The sequence below is a fragment of the Dermacentor albipictus genome, unplaced genomic scaffold, assembly GCF_038994185.2.
Source record: "Dermacentor albipictus isolate Rhodes 1998 colony unplaced genomic scaffold, USDA_Dalb.pri_finalv2 scaffold_11, whole genome shotgun sequence".
Taxonomy (NCBI): Eukaryota; Metazoa; Arthropoda; class Arachnida; order Ixodida; family Ixodidae; genus Dermacentor; species Dermacentor albipictus.
Window position 1 is genome coordinate 5,804,671 of NW_027225565.1, and position 20,416 is coordinate 5,825,086.

A 20,416-nucleotide genomic window follows, 5' to 3' on the forward strand; every position below is an offset into this window, starting at 1 on the left:
TTTCCAGAGGCTGGTGTGATTTTGCAAAGGCCTTCTGCGATGACGTTTGTGAAGTGGTGATGGCTTGAAAACCGGATGAAGGTCCAATCCAGCAGTAGAATGTTCTCGGATGATAACACGTGCGAGCCTGTAAAATATGTGCGTTAATGTCCGGTCGTTGAATCGCCGCCGACTGCCAATAATAATAATAATAATAATAATAATAATAATAATAATAATAATAATAATAATAATAATAATAATAATAATAAGATAACCCTTAACATCAGCGCTTATGCATTCCACTAACTCTTTATTTTCCTCTGTGCAGTAAATTCCGGTCCACAAATACGTAACGTCCAGCCAAGTTTTTTCCCCCTCATTGTACCTGACAACCAAAGATCCCCTTGACATTTTGAAGTTACTCTTTTCCATTTGGCTCTGATGGATGAGCATTCCCGACTCCTCCTCCCTTTCTTCCCGACTTAGTTCTATTGCGCCCTTCCCAAACATAATTCTCAAACACTTGCGGCTCTTCCGAGTCTCTAAGGCGCGTTTCTGTAACCACACACACCCGTATTTGTTCTCTATTTAAATGCTCCTCCATCTCTGCCCACTTTTCCTTTCTTTTGTCGCCCTGCATGTTTATATAGCATATTGCATAGCTAGCTCCCTTTCTTGCTTCCCTCCTTTTTCGGTTATCGACGGCGGTGCTCTTCTGAGGATCCCATATGGGACCTTTTTCATTACTACCTACTCTGGCCACAAAAAAGCAACAGCGCGACCGCCAAGTCGCCACTCCACTTCTCGTGCCAGCCTCTAATTGAAGTGGATCCCGTCTCGTTTAGAGCCACCACACCTTCTCACTTCCCTGCTTACTTCGACAACCTAGAAGTCTTTCTCTCAAGCCGTATGCTTTATACTATTGCCACCTGTCGGCTCTCCCCGGCAACGTCATTGCCGCGCCAAGCTGTGCTGTTAACTGCGTCGGCAGCACCTTTTGCGAACGTGTTCGTATGAGGTGTACCGATGTTTGTGTCTGTGAATTCAAGCGGAAGTTTCGATAGCGCGTTGTAGATGCATCTTTCTGCTTGCGAAATCTTTTTCGCTGGCAGAAAATGGTCACAGTGGCTACAACGAACAGCAGCACGCAGCCAGGAGCCACATTGTCGGCTGGGTTTAAGATCGACATCTGCAAGTGTCTGCGCTCAACTCGCAATGTTCTGCGCTTAAGTTTCGCGTTGAACAAACAATGCAAGCTCTGTTTCATCGTTCGCTGTGTCCGAAATCGTGCAGCCAGCAATTACGTACAGGTGCGCCTGTGAGTTGTACTTTGAACGGGAGTGTTCGCTTAACGCACTCGGGCCTTGTAAAGGTCGCCTAATCTGGCCAGCACCTACTTAGTAATCAGTTGGCCATTTGAACACAGTCGGTAGAATTACGTAAAATTGCTAGTGTAACATCGCGCATCGTCTGATCAGTCGTATTTAAAGGGAAGCTGAATGACTTTTTAAAAATAAATGTGCTTGCAGCGAGTTCTTATAATTATTCGCCAACTGAATACAAAAATAATTGTTTCACTTTAAACAGATGACTTGCAATGAGCTTGCCCTAAAGTTTCTAATATGAACATCCACTTTATTACATCGCGGCCGAGACATGCGTCCGAGCATGCCTATGGCTCGTTCGCCACCCAGACGGAGGCGTCCGAGAAGGCGTTCGTGTCGAACGCAATAGAGACAGGGGAGTCCGAAACAGATGTGTGGTGACAAGAAGAATGATCCTTTATTCGCATTAAACGCGCTTTTTACAGAGCTCGCATTATCAATGCTGTGACGCCACTACTACGTTCCCCGGCCCTTTATTGAGACAGAACACTCTTCCCTCCTTCCCAAAGGTTTGTTAGTAAGACCTTTTCTTGACGTCTGCTGGCCGATATCTGTCTGGAGGTCTTCGAGTACGGTTGCTTCTCTGTAGCGGTGGCGCTTTGCCTAGGTCATTACCTGAGGCGGAAACTGTTCCTTTGTTTATTTTTGGGTCAGGTTCACCTTCTTCCACGTCGACCTCGTCAGGACTGTGCACTGCTGACGATGAGACCGGGTCCCCTCCGCGGTGTCCAACCGTGAGCGGCGACGCTTCACCCTGATGGTTCCGTGCTTCGGAGTCCGCGCCCACTGAATGAAGGCCACTGCTTGAAATTGCCTTGGTTCCTTCAGATGACAGTTCGATGTCCGAAGTCTTGTCGTCTGAGTTTCTTAGGTGCTCAGGGGTTTCTGTGCCTTGCAGTTGAGCACGATGCGAGCTAGACGCAACAGTCCATCGTTGTCGCAAGTGGTCAACATAGGTGATTCCTACATGCACTCCTATTCTTACAAGATATGTAGCTGGGCTCATAACGTATTCGATGATTCCATCCTGCCAAGACTCCACGTCACCTTTAAGAGTCTTGACATCCCCTTTGTCGCTACCTGAGAAGTACTCGCCTGACCTTCTTTGCTGATTGCGTTGCTCAGTAGCTTTTCTCTGATGATTCAACATGTTATCCGCAATGTTTGGCATAAGTAGAGACAATTTTTGGCGAGGCGCACTCTTCGAGAAGACTTCAGCTGGAGTCCTTGCTCTTACCGAGTTCGGTGTGTTTCGGTAGGGTAGCGAAAAATGACAGAGACGCTCTTGCATAGTACGGTTTAACCCCGCTCCGTTGTCAGTGAGTATTTGCTTGACAAGCGTTGTCTTCGCTGTTCTCACGAGCTTCTCTGCAGCTCTGTTGGATGAGGCGTGGTATTCAGGGGTCTTCGTATGCCTAATTCCCCACTGTAGCAGGAACTCCTGAAAGTCGTCCGAGGTAAACTGCGGGCCGTTATCTGTCACAAGTTCATCGGGGTAGCCATAGGCTGCGAAGAGAGTGTTCAAGCACTGCATCGTTCTTGCACTAGTTGTTGCAGGCATGCAAAGCACCTCGATCTACTTTGAGTAGACCAGCAGTAGCCAATTGGAGCCGTCTTTCGTAGCGTAGTCAACATGAACGTCGCCAAACTCCTTTAAGATAAAGCCAGGGTTGTAGTGGACCGGTAATTTTGGCTGGAAGGACATTTTGACAAAAGTGACACTTACGTACTGTGTTTTCGACTCCTTTGTCAAAGGAAAGCCACCAAGCATAAGATCGAGTTAGCATATTCATCCATGTTATACAGGGGTGTCCATCGTGCAGTAGTGCCAGAACATCCCGTTGCAAACTATTGGACACAATGACTCGATGACCCCACGTCAGACAGGCTTATTCAATTGAAAGCTCGCCTTTGCACATAAAAAATGTTGCATTTCTCCAGAGTAGCTGGCTAGCAATCCTGTGAGCGTATACCGAGCACTTCGCTTGACACATCACTTGCAAATGTCCAGTCTTATTGCAATGATAACAAACGCCCTTTTTCTTTGCTGAACAGTCTTTGTCAGCGCCAGACGCACGGTATTTTCCTGTCACGCTTCCACGCACCGCTCTAACTTCAGTGCGCCTAGCCTCTTCAATGCGCATCTGTTTAGTTTGCCGCTCCACTGGCTCTTTCTCGAACGCAATTTTACATGCGCATTCAAAAGTTAAGCATTCCGCCGCAAAAAGAACCCTTTGCTTCCCTTAGTCACGTAAGCCTGCTACGAAACCATCTCTGAAGGGATAATTTAAAAATGCTTTAAACTCGCAATTCCTTGCCAAATGCTTGAGGAGGACAGGATAGGAATAAACTTTATTTGTCCACCGGTTATTGATGTTGGTGCCCGGGGCTAGGCTGCCACGGGTCCATCGCCCGAGGAAAATCTTTCGAGATCCTCGGCAACGGCCCTGGCCCGCTGGACGGCCCACTCCTGGTCTTCGGGTGCCTCGCTGAGGAGGGTGGCTTGCCATCTCTCAGCGAGGCGCCCCGCTTCAGAGGGTTCTGCTCTTGTATTCCCCCTTCCTCTTTGTCCTTGTTCCACGTGGCGTCGGCATTCCCAAAGCACATGGGCCATATCGGCCCGTTCGTGCTCGCACCACGGGCAGCCGGGCGACGGGTGCAGCGCTGGCCACAGGCGGTGCAGGTGGTAGGGGTTGGTGAAAGTGCCCGTCTGCAACCGTCTCAGGTCGACCGCCTGGGACCTGTCTAGGCGCCCGTGGGGTTGTGCATATTTTCTTCGTTCTTTCCTGTAGTGACCAAGCACCTCCCGGTACGTTGCCGGAAACTCCTTGACATCGCAGTCGGCGTCCTTGTGATCCCCAGCTCCGTCCGCCGCGATTTGTGTTGTATTGGTAACAACAGCAGCCGCGCCAGACGGGGTGGCAGCCGCCGTCGCCGTCACTTCTCCGCTGGGGCTCCGTACAACAACGGCAGCGGCTGCCCTCTGGGTGACCGCGTCGCGGAGGGTAAGCTGCCTGGCGACGAGGTGGGCGCGCTCGTTGTGGTTGGGTGGAGTGTCGTTGCGTCTTCGGCCGTTAGCATTGTTGGTGTCATTATTGTCGTGGCTGTTGTTGTTACTGCCAAGCTCCCCGACATGCGCGGGGAACCACTTGAGGGACTTGTTTGTTATCGTACCGGATCCGAAGTCCCCGGCCCGGGCGCTGAGCATGCGTGCCACATCCGCGGACACCCAACCTTTGGTGTAATTCCGAATCGCTGATTTGGAGTCGCTGATGATCAGGTTATCCTCCGCACCTCCGTGGAGTACCGCGAGGGCTATGGCCATCTCTTCCGCTGCTTCGGCCGACGGCAGCCTCGCTGATGCCGTGACTCGGATCGTTCTCTTTGTATCTACGACTGCCATGGAGAAGGCGGGCGCCGCCGCCGTCGGCCGGCCGATGTTGCCGTTGTTGCTGCTGCCGTTTTTGTCGTAGTAGCAGTAGTGGTGGTGGTGCTGGTAACTGCGGTTCGTCTCGCACATTCCCTTGTAGCGGCGGTGGTGGTCGACGTTCCCCGTCGCCACCAGAGTCACCGACTGGCCGCGGGTACCTGGCTGCATCGACGAAGAGGACGCCTTCTTGTCTTCCATGCTTCTCGAGGATTGCTACCGCCCTGCGTATACGTCTTTGCACGTCATGCAGGGGTGCATATTCTTCGGCATGTTTTCCGTCTGTATGGCGTCCCTGACTTCCGGTAGCAGTGATTCTTTCAGTCCACGCGCCTCGTGATATCGAATCCCGAGCAAGTCTAGGATTCGTCTTCCCGTTACGGTGCTCGACAGCCTCTCCAGCTGCGCGATTCTCTGCGCCTCGGCGATCTCCTCGAGCGTGTTGTGTACGCCCAACTCGAGGAGCCTGTGGGTTGGCGTGTACTGGGGTACTCCCAGGGCGGTCTTGAACGCCCTGCGGATCACCACGTTCAGCTTGTCGGTTTCGCTTCTGTTCCAGTCGGCATATGCGGTGACGTACGCTATGTGGCTCAGCGCGAACGCCTGTATCAGCCTCGTAACGCTGTGTTCTTTCATTCCTTTCCTCTTGTTCGTGACCCGCCGCACGAGGTGTGTGGCGGCGGCCACTTTCTTCTGCAGTCGGGCAACCAGCTCGCGGTTGGCACCGTTCTCTTCCAGCCACAGGCCGAGCACTCGCAACTTGGCCACCGTCGGTATTCGGGTCCCCTCCCTCGTCATGACGCGGACGCCCAAACGACGAGCGTCTAGCACGGCCTGCGGAAGGGGCCCTTTCTTGCGCGGCCTGTGGAGCAGGATCTCCGACTTGTCGGGTGAGCAGACGAGTCCCGTGTCTTCGAGGTGCCGCTCCACCTCCCGGGCGGCCCGCTGCAGTCGGTCTTCCATTTCGCCGACGCTCGTGTTCTCCGTGGTCCACACCGTCACGTCATCTGCGTATATCGTATGATTGATGCCCTCTATCGCGTCAAGGCGCTCCGGCAGGCCGATCATGACGAGGTTGAAAAGCATGGGGGAGAGTATGGAGCCCTGCGGCGTTCCCGCACCACCCATTCGGACCGTTCGTGGTGAGGCCCCATCGATCTTGACTGTCGCCTCGCGCCCATTCAGGAAGCTGCTGACATATCGGTGGAACCTCGCCCCGAGATCAAGTCGGCTGATCTTGTCCAGTATGACCATGTGCTTCACAGTGTCGAAGGCGCTCTTGAGGTCTAGCCCGAGTAGGGCGCGCACGTGTGTGCTCGGAGCGTTCACGACCTGTTCCTTGATCTGCAGCATGGCGTCCTGCGTTGAAAGTCTCTTCCGGAAACCGATGATGTGGGTGCCGAAGGCGTCCTGCTTCTCGAGCAGCGTCGTCACCCTGTTAAGGCAGGCATGCTCCATCACTTTCCCGACGCAGGACGTGAGGGAGATCGGCCTCATGTTTCGGACCTCCAGCGGTTTGCCCGGCTTTGGTATCAGTATAACGTCCGCGGTCTTCCACTCTTGCGGAATTTGGCCCTCCTTCCAGCACGCGTTGATGTACTCGCAGAGCTTCTCGATGGCGTCGTCGTTCAGGTTCCTGAGGATTTTGTTGGTGATCCTGTCAGGACGGGGCGCCGAGTTGGTCTTGAGTAGCTGGAGGACCGTTCTAATTTCCTGCACGGAAAATCCGCGTCCAGCTCCTCGTTGAGAGCGCCGCAGTACTCTGGGTGACTCTGCCCTTCCGGGCGTGCGAGGTGCGTCTGCACGATCTCTTCCGCGAAGGCCTCTGGGTCGTCCTTGTACTTGTGTCGCAGCTTGGCCATCTCTGTACGGGTCGCCGTTCTGGTGCTTGCCGGGTCGAGCAGGTGCCTGAGAATCTTCCAGGTGCGTCCAGCGCTCATGTTCCCGTTCATCGTGTCGCACAGCTCCTGCCATTCTTGCTCGCACAGGCGGGCGCAATGCGTCTCGATCCCCCGGTTGATTTCGGCGATCTTCTTGCGTATCTTCCTGTTGAGTTTTTGCCTACTCGCTCTCCGCTGCATGGATTTCTTGGCCGCAACAAGATGTGCCAGCCGGCTGTCCACTCTGGACGGTTGGGGAGCGCCGTCGCCCACGGCTCCGCGGGACCTGTCTGCCTCTTCTTTGGGTGGTTCTTGTCGCCAGTCCGTCGATTCGACCTCATCGGTGGCTTTCTCTACGTCCGCGAGTAGTACTCTGCACCATTCGCTGATGTCTTCGATCGGGCCCTCCTTCTTGTCGTCCTCTCTATTTTTCCGGAATCTGTCCCAGTCTACCATTCTCGCCTTTCGGCAGACGCCCTCTTCGCTTTCATCCTCTCCCACGGTCACGCACAGGATCCTGTGGTCACTCCCCAGGTCCTCGAAGGAGTTCGACCAAGTGACCACGCCCGCGCATGACCAGACGGAGAGGTCGGGGGACGTGTCGCGGCACACTCCCTGTCCGATCCTGGTGTGCAAAGCAGGTTCGTTGAGTACAGCCAGGCCGAGCTCGTCCATCAGTCCGGCTAGCCTCTTCCCTTTCGGCGAGTCGGCTCCGTATCCCCATTGCGTGTACGGCGCATTGAAGTCTCCGCATATCAGCAAGGGACTAGAGGCGGCCTTGGCCATAGCTTCGCGAAAGAGAGCGTCGAAAGTGTGAGTGCGGTATCTCTGCGAGGGGGAGCTATATACGTTGAGCACGAAAAGGCCGGTTTTCCTACTTCCAAGACTCGGCACGACTTCGATGCTTGAGCTCTGTCACGAAGTCTTTCACGCTTTCGCCTTCTTGCTAACCTCGCCTATTTAAGTTGCAGCGTTCAGCGATAACTCAGTATTCTGGGCTAAAGTGGTCTTCTAAGAGCTCCCGCACTTCGTCGAAAGTTTTGTCGATGTGTTTGTCGGGAACCAGAATTTTCTTAAGCTCCTCGCACGTTTGACCGCCCATCACATTAAGGAACAGCTTCAACTTTTTCACTGCCGGTACTTCGTAGATGTCGACAAAATCTTCGAACCTTTCGTAGTATGGCTTTATACGGTCCGCCTTCGAATTCCGACATGGTTCCCAAACGTCTTGAGGCATGAGACGTAGCCATTATGAAGAAGCAGTTCACTCATCTCTTCCCGCGACCACTACGTCCTTCGCCTTGTTCTTGCTTCTGAGCTGGTCCGCGTTGCCAGTGGTGTACGGCGTGCTTCACGAGCAGTCGTGCCGAGATGGTGCTGCGGCTATCCCATCCTCGTCATCAGTTACTCTATCGCAGCTGAAACACGTGTCCGAGCCTGCGTACGGTTTGTGCGCCGCCCAGTCGAGGGCTTCCGAGAAGGTGTACGTGTCGAACGCAACAGAGAAAGGGGAGCTCGAGAAGCACGTGGTACCAAGCAGAATGATCCGTTATTCGCATTGAACGAGTTTTTTATAGAGCTCGCGTTAGCAACGCTCCGACGCCACAGTGACGCGCCCGGCGCTTTACAGGGACAAAACGTTAATGGCAAAATTTTAAACAAAAATAAAAATTGTTCATTAGTACATGCTGATACTTATAGTTCGCGGAACTTCTGTCCACCAATGTGGATAAAGCGTCCCAGTATGTGCAATTTGCTTAGACAGTATCGCCTTTGTAATAAAATTGCCGATAGTTGAAAACTTTGCAAGTCCTGTATTCATATACCAAAGTGTTGAACATAGAATGAAAAGTTCCAAAGCTCAAGTTCCAAGAGAGCACCAGTTGTTTTCATTTCTGTTCATTTCTTTTCTTTCTTTCATTTAAACTAAGCTAAAACACTTTCTAGAGTTCATTTCTAAGAAAGTCTCAATTTCGTCCGAAAGGCGAAGCATCGATTGCGATAGAAAATAAAAGACAGCTATACGAAGTAAGGATAATAGCTTTATAGGTCCTAGAACATACTACAACCTACTGACTGAATTAACCAGCATTCATGATGTCAGCGTGCCACAAGCAACCATAAACACGTTCGATGAGCGCGTACACTCACTGTCGAAATGCTGGTGTGAGCAAGCGCGGCAGCAGCAGTGAGCGAAGTGAACTTCGTGTTGTATATCCCTTCAGTGCGAGACCGTTCATTGAACCGATATCGCTTCAATGCACGCTTGTGTATCGCTTCAGTGCAGCCTGCAGTACAGCATGCACAAAGGTATCAGCCATCTGCAGATCCCTTTCAAGATATGGTGCGCGCGACAGTGCAAAGTACGCACTTGTGTTAGCGCAATCGAAGCCGACCCCCCCCCCCCCCCCTTTCCTCCCACACTGCCTCCCCGCTATCCTTGCTATCGCGCGCGAGATTAAGCCGCGCTCGTCAGTGTGAGGCGCGCTCACCCGGTCACAAAACACGCAATTGATACCGGAGCACCAGACCCCGCCCCCCCAATTTCTCCCCTTCCACCACGGATTTTCAGGCGACAGAACATGGCGCGTTCGCTCTCCACTTTACTCCTTCACGTGGGAGATTGAGCCACGGTCGTCGGCTTCCATCGCGTGCTTTCTCTCGTACATGCAACATACGACGCGCGGCGACGGTGTTGTCGCCCTTGGACTTTGTACGGAACATCACGGCAACGGCGACGCTGATGGCAAAAATGCGCCTGGAGTGTCCATATAATGGCTATCGCAATAACAGTACTTTTTATTTTGCATTCTTCCTTCTTGTTTCCATTTGTCGGGAAAAAAATCGAGCGAGCAATGCTGTTACAACATTGAGGTAATGTACTGCGCGCATTATAAATACTGAACATTGAAATGGAGTGGGTGGTTGGTGGAGTTAGTGGAGTGGTGGCTTTTATTCTCGATTCTCTGCGTGTTTGTGAAATAGATGAAATAAGTTTATGATTGACTGATTGATTGATTGATTGATTGATAACGTGGTTGCGAAGAAGGATAAGGAGCACCAGATGCTCTCAGTGCATGGAAGGAACAAGAGTTGACTTTCTGCAATGATTGCTATTCGAAGATGAAACTATTCAGTAAAACAATAGATACAAAAGAGGGTGATGGTAACTGTGGGCTGATTCATATGCATGGCGCAAAATGAAATAAATTTTACTCCGCTTACTGACTGTAGTTCGGTCCTTGATTGGAAGCAATGCCTTAGAAAACTCTGCTGAAGAAATAGTTTTAAATAGCTGATCTAGGTATATATACCAGAGTTTATGCCACGTTCATTGCTTGGGTTTCTACAACTGAAGAGTGGAGTAAGTATTCGTTGAGGGGAACGACGTGCAACTTTTCCAGAAGTTATTAAATGTTGTACGTGTGGCTATGCGTAAAAAATCAGGCGCATATGATCAGTCATATTCTTTCCTTATCAGTTAATCTTCGTTTATTCTGAAAGAGGCTTCCGCCAAATGTCACCGACGAGTACCAACATGAGACAAATCGAGGTAAGTTAGTGGAACATTTTCCCGGTGAAAGTACTGAGAACAGAACGTTCCGTAATAAAAACTGCGGACGAGAAAAAGAGTAGCACGGCCCGCCTTTTTCTCGTCCATCGAGCAGCACGCAGTATTGTGCACGATAACGAGTGCGGTAATTGCTAACACAAGAACACCTTTAGTAATCAGTATGCTCACCTGTCGATGCTCATGGCTGCCATGGTGAAGACCCGAAGACGATACGGTCAAGTTGGCCACGAAGTTGCTGAATACGCAGTACCCTTCGCCGAAGGCCCAGTGGCTCTCGAGCATGTAGACCAGGTTGAAGACGGCGTTGAACGTGGCCGTCATGGTGTCGGCTGCGGAGAGGTTGAGGAGGAAATAGTTGGTGACGGTGCGCATGGTCCGGTGTGCAAGCACGATCCAGATCACCGCGGCGTTTCCCGGCACTGCCGTGGCGACCATGAACTCGAACAGGCAGGCGTACACCAGCTGTGTCTACCATGGCAGCACCCACTGGCGCTCGCTGCGCACGCCGACGACAGTCGCGCGCGTGGCCGACGCCGCCGAGGACTGGTTCAGTGAGTCCAGCAGTGCGTCCGTCAAGTTCGACTCGTCCGCGTCGGCCCACGAGCTGTTCACGAGTCTCCAGAGGAAGTCGACGCTTTCTGCGTCTAGCAGGGGCATCGCGAGAACTCGCATCGTTACATGTCCTTCCTCACGGAGCGTCCATTTCGACAGTGGGGTGGCAAAATATGAAATACGAGGTGTACTCTTTTCTCACGCAGCGTGTTAGTAGCTGCGACTTCGCGAACCTCTCCGCCTTATTTCGCTTATCATTTCCTACCACTTTCTTTTTTTTTCTCTCTTAAACTCGGGTACACTTTTTGCCGGCTATTAATGTTAATGAACGCTGCGAGCGTCGCAATTCCCATAGATGTTGTCCCACTTAGCCTTTTATTTTTTCTCGTTCCCGCGTTTTATGGGCGTCAGCGAATGCTTACTCTTAAGTACTTCTTCACATCACCATGATCAATTGGCGCAGCTGATCACGTGCCTAAGGCTGCAAAAGTGCGCCAGCCTTCTTCATTACCAAACCAATTCATAAATATTCACTTTTCACCTTGGGGGACCTTAGGATGAGTTTGCCTATGCAGGCGTCTGCGACGGTGGCTTAGCTTTTTACAGCGCGAAAAGTCAACAGAAGCTCCAAGAGTTGCATCTTTGTATATCTTGATCGCGGAGTTAAATCGCTGACTTAGTGAAAGGGTGTACTACTTGCGATCTGCACTCATGCTTTTTAGAGCGCAGCTCTTTGGCGTCCGTTCCTGGGTTTCGCGTCGTCGTCGGCGTCGTCGTCGACGGCGTCGGCCTCGTAACCAGCTCGCCTCCGCCGCCGCGCTCCGCCGCCGCGCATGCGCCGCTGCTCCGCCGCCGCGCATGCGCGCTGTCGGCTCTCCGGGCGAGGGAGGATGATGGAAGGGAGGAGGAGAGACTGTGGAGGAGGGCTGGCTACACAAATGGCTCTTTGGCGTCCGTTCCTGGGTTTCGCGTTGTCGTCGGCCTCATAACCAGCTCCGCCCCCCTTTCATCCCCCCAGCGCTAGCAGCGACCGACTGATACCGCTTTCGTGAGTCCGCTACCGCACTCACGAAAGACGTCGTGCACTTCCTGCAACTCGCATTAACCGTCCATCGATCCACACCGATGTTAGTAGTGGGGGACTTTAATGTTGACATAAAGACAAACAGCAATTTCCTAACACTTATGCGGGAGAACATCCCGTTCCTCTCGCTCGTAACGCGTCCCACGGCTGTGACAACCTCGCGAGGCACTTGTATAGATCTCGTCTTTGAGAATCAAGCATTGGTGTACCAAGTCGAACATATATCAGTCTATTTCTCCGACCACAAAGCTTCCTTCATGACTGTCAAGAACTGTTAATGGAGTCTTTGTTAAAGGAATACGTGTGAAAAATAAAAAAAAATTCTGTGATAGCGCATACATGTGTTGCTCGATTTCTTTGCCTCAATCTATCGAAAAGGTGAAACAGCTTATTTGCTGCGCTCAAATTTCGCATTAGGAAGTAACGTAATCGTCGGTAATTTTTTTCTTCTTTAATTTTCTTGTGCCATAAGCTTATGCGGTCAGCTAAAATGCAAATGCAGAGGACTTCAGTGGAGTGTCTGCTCTAATATATTGGAATAGTTTTCTTTTTCGTTGAATATTCGCATACAATATAGAAACTAGTGCGAAATGACTTCTCGAAAATTTTGACCACCCGCGCGAAACCTGTATAGATGCTTTCACGTAAACCATGAAAAGCAAAAATCAACAAAAAACTTAAACGTTAAAAATATGCACAGGAAAGATTAACAGTTGTGAAAGATTTTCAATTTGTTTTTGCGAACGCACAATTACCAATAGCAGCTTACACCATAGCATGTGCTGTCTCTGTAAAAATATGTTCAACAGAGCATTTAATTTGCTAAGTATAGTGTCCAAAACAGCACAATACGCAAAATCAAAGCGTCAGAACTTAACAAAAATTATCTTTTCCTTCGTAGTGGAGACAGGCTGAGGTTTGCTGTGGGGAAAAAAAAGCTCCCGCATGTACTGAACCCCTTAACTTTCACGTGCGCTAAACTGAAGTGCTCACTCAGAACAAAGAAATAAAAGAAGCTGCTGCTACCGAGTACACTGCTACCGAGCACAAAAGCGATCCGTGGCTGAATGCGAAGCAATTAAGCTGATTTATGCAAAATAACAAGCAGCCAGACATCGATCGTTGCACGTACGTAACTTCAGGTCCCGCATTTACTCGGCTTCATTGATGCAGTGTGCCATGAGCCCTTGCACCGTTACTCAATTCTTCAATATTATTTCCTTAGGAATCGTCATAATCATTTTATGAGAGCATAAGACGCTCAAAGTGAACATTAGAATCACGCTCCTGTTTATTCCCTAGATGAAATAGTTCGTACTTTACACTTTTCTTACAGCACCGAGGTTGATCAATCCGGGGACAAGTGTGTCAGCGGTGTATCCTCAAAAGATGCCGGAGAAATTCGCTTCTCACACTACCGAATGGCCTGTCCTCACGGAAAAAACTTCTATACTGCTTCACACTGACGCCAACAGACTTGACACGTCTTGTTCGCAGTTCAATTTCCTCCTGCAAATCGCTAACGCGCGAGGCACTCTTAGGTGTGACAGCTATAGGGAACACCGACGTAAAACACCAAACTCACGATCTTCAACGGGGAAAAGCGACTGAAAACAGGTCCTTGCCGGCGCTTGAGGCTCGTAGTGTTCCTGTATATGGTCCCTGCGGGAGCATATACAGGAACACTAGAGGCTCGGGCCCGCCACCGACACCTGTTGCTTTCCCGTTCAACTCACGTGGCGAGCGAAGCGTGGTCTCCTGGGGGAGGGGGGGGGGTGCGCTCACACGACCAAGCCCGCTTAGTCGGCCAATCCCAGGACCCCAAGGACGGGCACGCCGACTGACAAGACTTTCGCTGGACGTCAGCGGCCTCAAAGGCGCCGTGCGGTCTGCGCGAGACTCGGAGAACTGTCCGGCGCGGAACCCGCCGTGCGACTGGCTCGCAGCGACGGCTTTTGCCCGAGTTGTTCAATCGATCTCGCCGGAAGCGCCCAACGGCTCCTCTCTCACCATTTCATTTCCATCGTTTGGTGCTCGGCGCGAGAGAAAAGATGACAGGACGAAATGGAGCGGCTGGGACAGGGCACGCGGTGAATTTTTTTTTTTGCTTTTTTCCTGATGCTTCATTTCTTTCGTTTCTTTCCGCGCCTCCAATGTCCGCACATACAGCTTCCGTGCAAACTGCATTTTTTTTTTTAGAATTTCATTGTGGGACACAATGGCATCGGAGTCATCCGTGTGTTTCCGATGACAATATATTTCCATAGCTACCGCTGGTGCGCAAGCTCTGCAAATTAATTACTGTGCCTTTCATATGCCGGGGAAGAAGAAATCAGGCTAAGACGCCCTGCTGCACGTTTCGTGACTGTCAATACAATTGCCCAGTTTGCGGCAGAAGCACCTCTCGCATGCGGCAGAGAGCTGTCATGTACTAAACTGCAACAAGACTAGTGAGGATGGGTGTTGCTGTGCCTTCAGGCGAGCAAACAACAAATACCGTCTAGCAGACACAGCTGGTAAGTGCACCGCCCGACCACCAATTGTCAAATTCGGCAGATTCTGAGCATTTATACTGACAAATAGTGAGATTATATTTGCTCGTAGTAAATAAAACACGTTGCAATATATGCTCGCAATACAAGCCCTGGGTACTTGTAAAAGCTTTTATGTTCCATCCTAATTTACGGAACAAATGGCAAGCCACGTCCGGATCCCAAATTTTATAAAGAAAATCACCCAGAAATTGAAGAACAGAGCGCGGAAGTGTGGCTCATATGAGGGAAGCTACTAGCACACTATATAATTCGTTTCCGTTTCAGGATAACTACACTGCCCTCATAACCAATCCTTATAGATGCTTTCAGGGTAAATTAGTAAACATTGATTCTTATCAGTTATCAATGCTCTGCTTTGCATTTTCTGTGTTTCTTTCCCAAATATAGACAGAACATGCAGCGTGCGCGCAAGCCCATATAATACTATGCCATTCTTTCTCTTTTTCCTTGAAAAATTTTAAAGAATCATTTGTGGCACCATTGCTCCATCTCTGCAGGTGCATTTATGGAAGAGGCGGCAACTGACAGCATAAAAAATGGCAACGTCCACGTGACTAGTTAACACATTTAGTAATTTACACTTCATTATTCACTTCCACACTTTCACTTCACTTTCCACATAAGTATGAGGCTCGGAGCAGGAGCTATGGCGCTTGAAAGTAACCGGTGGCTTGACGAACCAACCGACTGAGCTACTTTTCCGGGCAACATTGAAGGGTCACGAGTTCAAATCACATGTTATGTTCCTTTTTTTTCTTTTTTTAATGTCTTTTCCTTCATTTTATCACTGTACGGAAACCCTCCTAAAAATATATATATATATATATCCTCAATTATGTGTGGCCACACATGTGCAGGTCATAAATACCAGGTTCTCTAGCCGAATGCCATCCATGCGGTATAACCGAGCTCAGATTGGTCCACCTTGACTGATCAAATAGGGCACCACTGTAGGTTAAATGAGGCGTACAACTCCTGCGGGACCCGCCGTGGTTGCTCAGTGTTTATGGTGTTAGACTGCTGAGCACGAGGTCGCGGGATCGGACCCCGGCCACGGCGGCCGCATTTCGATGGGTGCGAAATGCGAAAACACCCGTGTACTTAGAATTAGGTGCACGTTAAAGAACCCCAGGTGGTCGAAATTTTTGGAGTCCTCCACTACGGCGTGCATAATCAGAAAGTGGTTTTGTCTCGTAAAACCCCATAATTTAATTTTTAATATAACTCCTGCGGGGACGGTAGAGTATCCGTCTCCAGTGCAAGAGGACCGTGATTCAAATCCCGGCGCCGCGCCATTCTCCACCGGAAAATAAAGAAAAAAAACCGTGCGCTGAGAAAATTGCACAAACAGGCCTAGAGTGCGGCCTGATCCCGGTGACCAGAACCGGTAATGCACTCTCTCACCAGAGCAGGATTGGCCACCCTGGTGCAGTACTTGGCCACAACCTCCTATATGAATACAAGAATCAAACCCCGGCCCTCAGTGCCCAGCAGCCGCGAAGCAACTGACCACGGCGGCGGTCAGATCTGTGACGCTGCAGAGGGTGCTAAGAATACCTGACTCCGGACAGGCCGCCATTGGAATCTGAACCTGGCAACGTTTAACGTTAGAACGCTATCTAGTGAGGCGAGTCTAGCAGTGTTATTGGAGGAATTAGAGGGTAGTAAATGGGATATAATAGGGCTCAGTGAGGTTAGGAGGACAAAAGAAGCATATACAGTGCTAAAAAGCGGGCCTGTACTGTGTTACCGGGGCTTAGCGGAGAGACGAGAACTAGGAGTCGGATTCCTGATTAATAAGGAAATAGCCGGTAACGTACAGGAATTCTATAGCATTAACGAGAGGGTGGCAGGTCTTGTTGTGAAACTTAACAAGAGGTACAAATTGAAGGTGGTACAAGTCTATGCCCCTACATGCAGTCATGATGACCAGGAAGTCGAAAGCTTTTATGAAGACCTAGAATCGGCGATGGGTGAAGTCAAAACAAAATACACTATACTGATGGGCGACTTCAATGCCAGGGTAGGCAAGAAGCAGGCTGGAGAAAGTCAGTGGGGAATGGGAATATGGCATAGGCTCTAGGAATAGCAGATGAGAATTATTAGTAGAGTTTGCAGAACAGAATAATATGCGGATAATGAATACCTTTTTCCGCAAGCGGGTTAGTCGAAAGTGGACGTGGAGGAGCCCGAATGGTGAGATTAGAAATGAAATAGACTTCATACTATGCGCTAACGATGGTATCATACAAGATGTGGACGTGCTCAGCAAGGTGCGCTGCAGTGACCATAGGATGGTAAGCACTCGAATTAGCCTAGGCCTGAGGAGGGAACGGAAGAAACTGGTACATAAGAAGCCGATAAATGAGTTAGCGGTAAGGGGGAAAATAGAGGAATTCCGGATCAAGCTACAGAACAGGTATTCGGCTTTAACTCAGGAAGAGGACCTTAGTGTTGAAGCAATGAATGACAATCTTGTGGGCATCAGTAAGGAGTGTGCAATAGAAGTCGGTGGTAACTCCGTTAGACCGGATACCAGTAAGCTATCGCAGGAGACGAAAGATCTAATCAAGAAACGCCAATATATAAAAGCCTTAACCCTACAGCTAGAATAGAACTGGCAGAACGTTCGCAGTTAATCAACCAGCGTAAGACAGCTGACATAAGGAAGTATAATGTGGATAGAATCGAACATACTCTCAGGAACGAAGGAAGCTTAAAATCAGTGAAGAAGAAACTAGGAATTGGCAAGAATCAGATGCATGCGTTAAGAGACAAAGCCGGCAATACGATTTCATATGGATGAGATAGTTCAAGTGGCTGAGGAGTTCTATAGAGATTTATACAGTACCAGTGGTACCCACGATGATAATAGAAGAGAGAATAGTCTAGAGGAATTCGAAATCCCACAGGTAACCCCGCAAGAAGCACAGAAAGCCTTGGGAACTATGCAAAGGGGGAAGGCAGCTGGGGGGATCAGGTAACAGCAGATTAGTTGAAGGATGATGGCCAGATTGTTCTAGAAAAACTGGCCACCCTGTATACGCAATGCCTCCTGACTTCGAGCGTACCGGAATCTTGGAAAAACGCTAGCATAATCCTAATCCATAAGAAAGGGGACGCCAAAGACTTGAAAAATTACAGACCGATGAGCTTACTGTGCGTAGCCTACAAAGTATTTACTAAGGTTATTGCAAATAGAATCAGGAACACCTTAGACTTCCGTCAACCAAAGGACCAGGCAGGATTCCGTAAAGGCTACCCAACAATAGACCATATGCACACTATCAATCAGGTGATAGAAAAATGTGCGGAGTATAACCAACCTTTATATATAGCTTTCATTGATTACGAGAAAGCGTTTGATTCAGTCGAAACCTCAGCAGTCATGGAGTTATTGCGGAATCAGGGTGTAGACGAGCCGTATGTAAAAGTACTGAAATATATCTATAGCGGCTCCACAGCCACCGTATTCCTCCATAAAGAAAGCAACAAAATCCCAATAAAGAAAGGCGTCATGCAGGGAGAGATCTCTCCAATGCTATTCACAGCGTGCTTACAGGAGGTATTCAGAGACCTGCATTGGGAAGAATTGGGGATAAGAGTTAATGGAGAATACCTTAGTAACTTGCGATTCGCTGATGATATGGCCTTGCTTAGTAACTCAGGGGACCAACTGCAATGCATGCTCACTGACCTAGAGAGGCAAAGCCGAAGGGTGGGTCTAAAAATTAATATGCAGAAAACTAAAGTAATGTTTAACAGTCTCGGAAGAGAACAGCTGTTTACGATAGGTTGTGAGGCACTGGAAGTGGTAAGGACTTAGGACAGATAGTGACTGCGGATCCGGATCATGAGACTGAAATAATCAGAAGAATAAGAATGGACTGGGGTGCGTTTGGCAGGCATTCTCAGATCATGAACAGCAGATTGCCATTATCCCTCAAGAGAAAAGTTTATAACAGCTGTGTCTTACCAGTACTCACGTACGGGGCAGGACCCCGGAGGCTTACGAAAAGGGTTCTACTTGAATTGAGGACGACGCAACGAGCTATGGAAAGAAGAATGATAGGTGTAACGTTAAGGGATAAGAAAAGAGCAGATTGGGTGAGGGAACAAACGCGAGGTAATGATATCTTAGTTGAAATCAAGAAAAAGAAATGGGCATGGGCAGGACACGTAATGAGGAGGGAAGATAACCGATGGTCATTAAGAGTTACGGAATGGATTCCTAGGGAAGGGAAGCGTAGCAGAGGACAGCAGAAAGTTAGGTGGGCGGATGAGATTAAGAAATTTGCAGGGACAACATGGCCACAATTAGTACATGACTGGGGTAGTTGGAGAAGTATAGGAGAGGCCTTTGCCCTGCAGTGGGCGTAACCAGGCTGATGATGAGGATGATGAAACGCAGAATGTGCACGTAAGTTAGAATTCTATTACCGTGGAGGACTTGTTATATCCAACGAATGACGAACGACTGTCATGATTTCACGGCGACGCGAGATGGCTGACACACTATCTCCCTTCGTTGGCCTTCGTTGTTGCCTGCGCGCTGGACGGATCACCTTTCTCTGGTGCTCTTCTGTCGTGCGATGATGTCCACCTTCGTGGTGGTGCAATTGCGAGTAAAAAGGTAGAGCGCTGGTTCCGCTTGCTTTTGCACTGTGGCTGCCTGTTGTCTTAGAAGTTTAACGGTATGCTCTTTGCTCAGCGTGCGTGAGTGATACATTGCCATGTTCGGGGCCCCCCTACTAGAGTTGAAGCAGGAACGTACACTACGTTTTGTTCTCTATTGGCCTCGAGAAAAGAAAGACTGAGTCGTCGCGACGGCACATCACAGTCCCCGTAGGCGTCGAAGTCTCTAGAATGAAATTATTTTTGAACAGCTCTGATAGCGCCCACGCAACAATCGTTGCTTGTATACTGTCCAATGCTCATATTCTGCAGCCTAAAGCTCATGGCACGGTGCGAAAACGCGCGTGCGGAGAAAGCGAAACAGTGCGCGGACAAGCATACAGACGCGCAGTCGGTCGCTGCGAATCTGCGCGATTGCTGCATTGAGGCTTCGTTCTATTACGCTCCATTTATTTATACAAACGCTATAAGAACATATTTCACATAGTTTGCACAGTTTCACATAGTTTACCTACCTTTCACGCAAGAAGCCGGTTCGGGAGACTCCATCGCGGCGACCGCGCGCAGTGGCGTTCACTGTACGTATTCGGTAAAGAAATAGCGTCTGTAAACGATAGTGTGCTTTCAGTTTGCCCTAGATTATTAATTAGACAGTAAACAACTTCTCTTGTTTCGAAAGTACTTACAGAAATGGCCGGGAGAGCTCGCGCGTGGTGTTTGCAGTGAGAGCTGACAGCAAAACCTACGAGGAGCGCGCCACGTTATCCCTCATACTACGCCAGCGAGGCGCTTCCGATAGATGGCGACTCCGTAACTCCTCGCCGCCAATAGCCAATAGTAGAACGGGCATTCTACTCACTTTCAGAAGGGCAGAGTGAAAAGAACATTTCACTCTCTGCTCGTTGGCGGAGTGAACAATGAATTTCACTCCACTCGACATTTTGCTAGAGTGAAGCAATGCTTTGAAGAGTAAATCCACCCCATTACTCCTGCGATACTCTCCCCAGTTTTTAGAGTGTGGTCGCAGCCAAATATTGCTGAAGCGGCTGCAGGTACCTTGGTGACCAAACAATTATATAGATGCTTGCAGCATGGCCGCTTCCGCTGTCATAGACTCAAAAATGCATTGTATGCGTTGACCCGTACGAAAAGTTACCAGGGGATTTGTGTGGGCTTACTTCAGCGCTCACACACGAACACAAGTTCATCCTAAAATTTCAAAGGGTTCGGACAGCCTCGATGGAAGATAGGAGATGCAGAGCGTGGCTGTTTTCGCATGGCAGCAGATAAAAATACTTCTGAAAAGATTCCAGGTATCCTGGCGTCTAATTATTTTAGTAAG

General features: G+C 49.7%; 1 protein-coding gene across 1 annotated transcript in view; it reads right to left on the reverse strand.

Annotated features, from left to right (window-relative positions):
- LOC135911376 (uncharacterized) overlaps positions 1-20,416 on the reverse strand; it is a 77,472-nt gene that overhangs the window by 51,149 nt on the left and 5,907 nt on the right. Inside the window, exon 2 of the mRNA XM_065443621.1 lies at positions 10,417-10,577. Within this exon, the coding sequence (XP_065299693.1) occupies positions 10,417-10,569 (153 nt within the window). The 5' untranslated portion in view covers positions 10,570-10,577. The remainder of the gene's footprint in view (positions 1-10,416; positions 10,578-20,416) is intronic.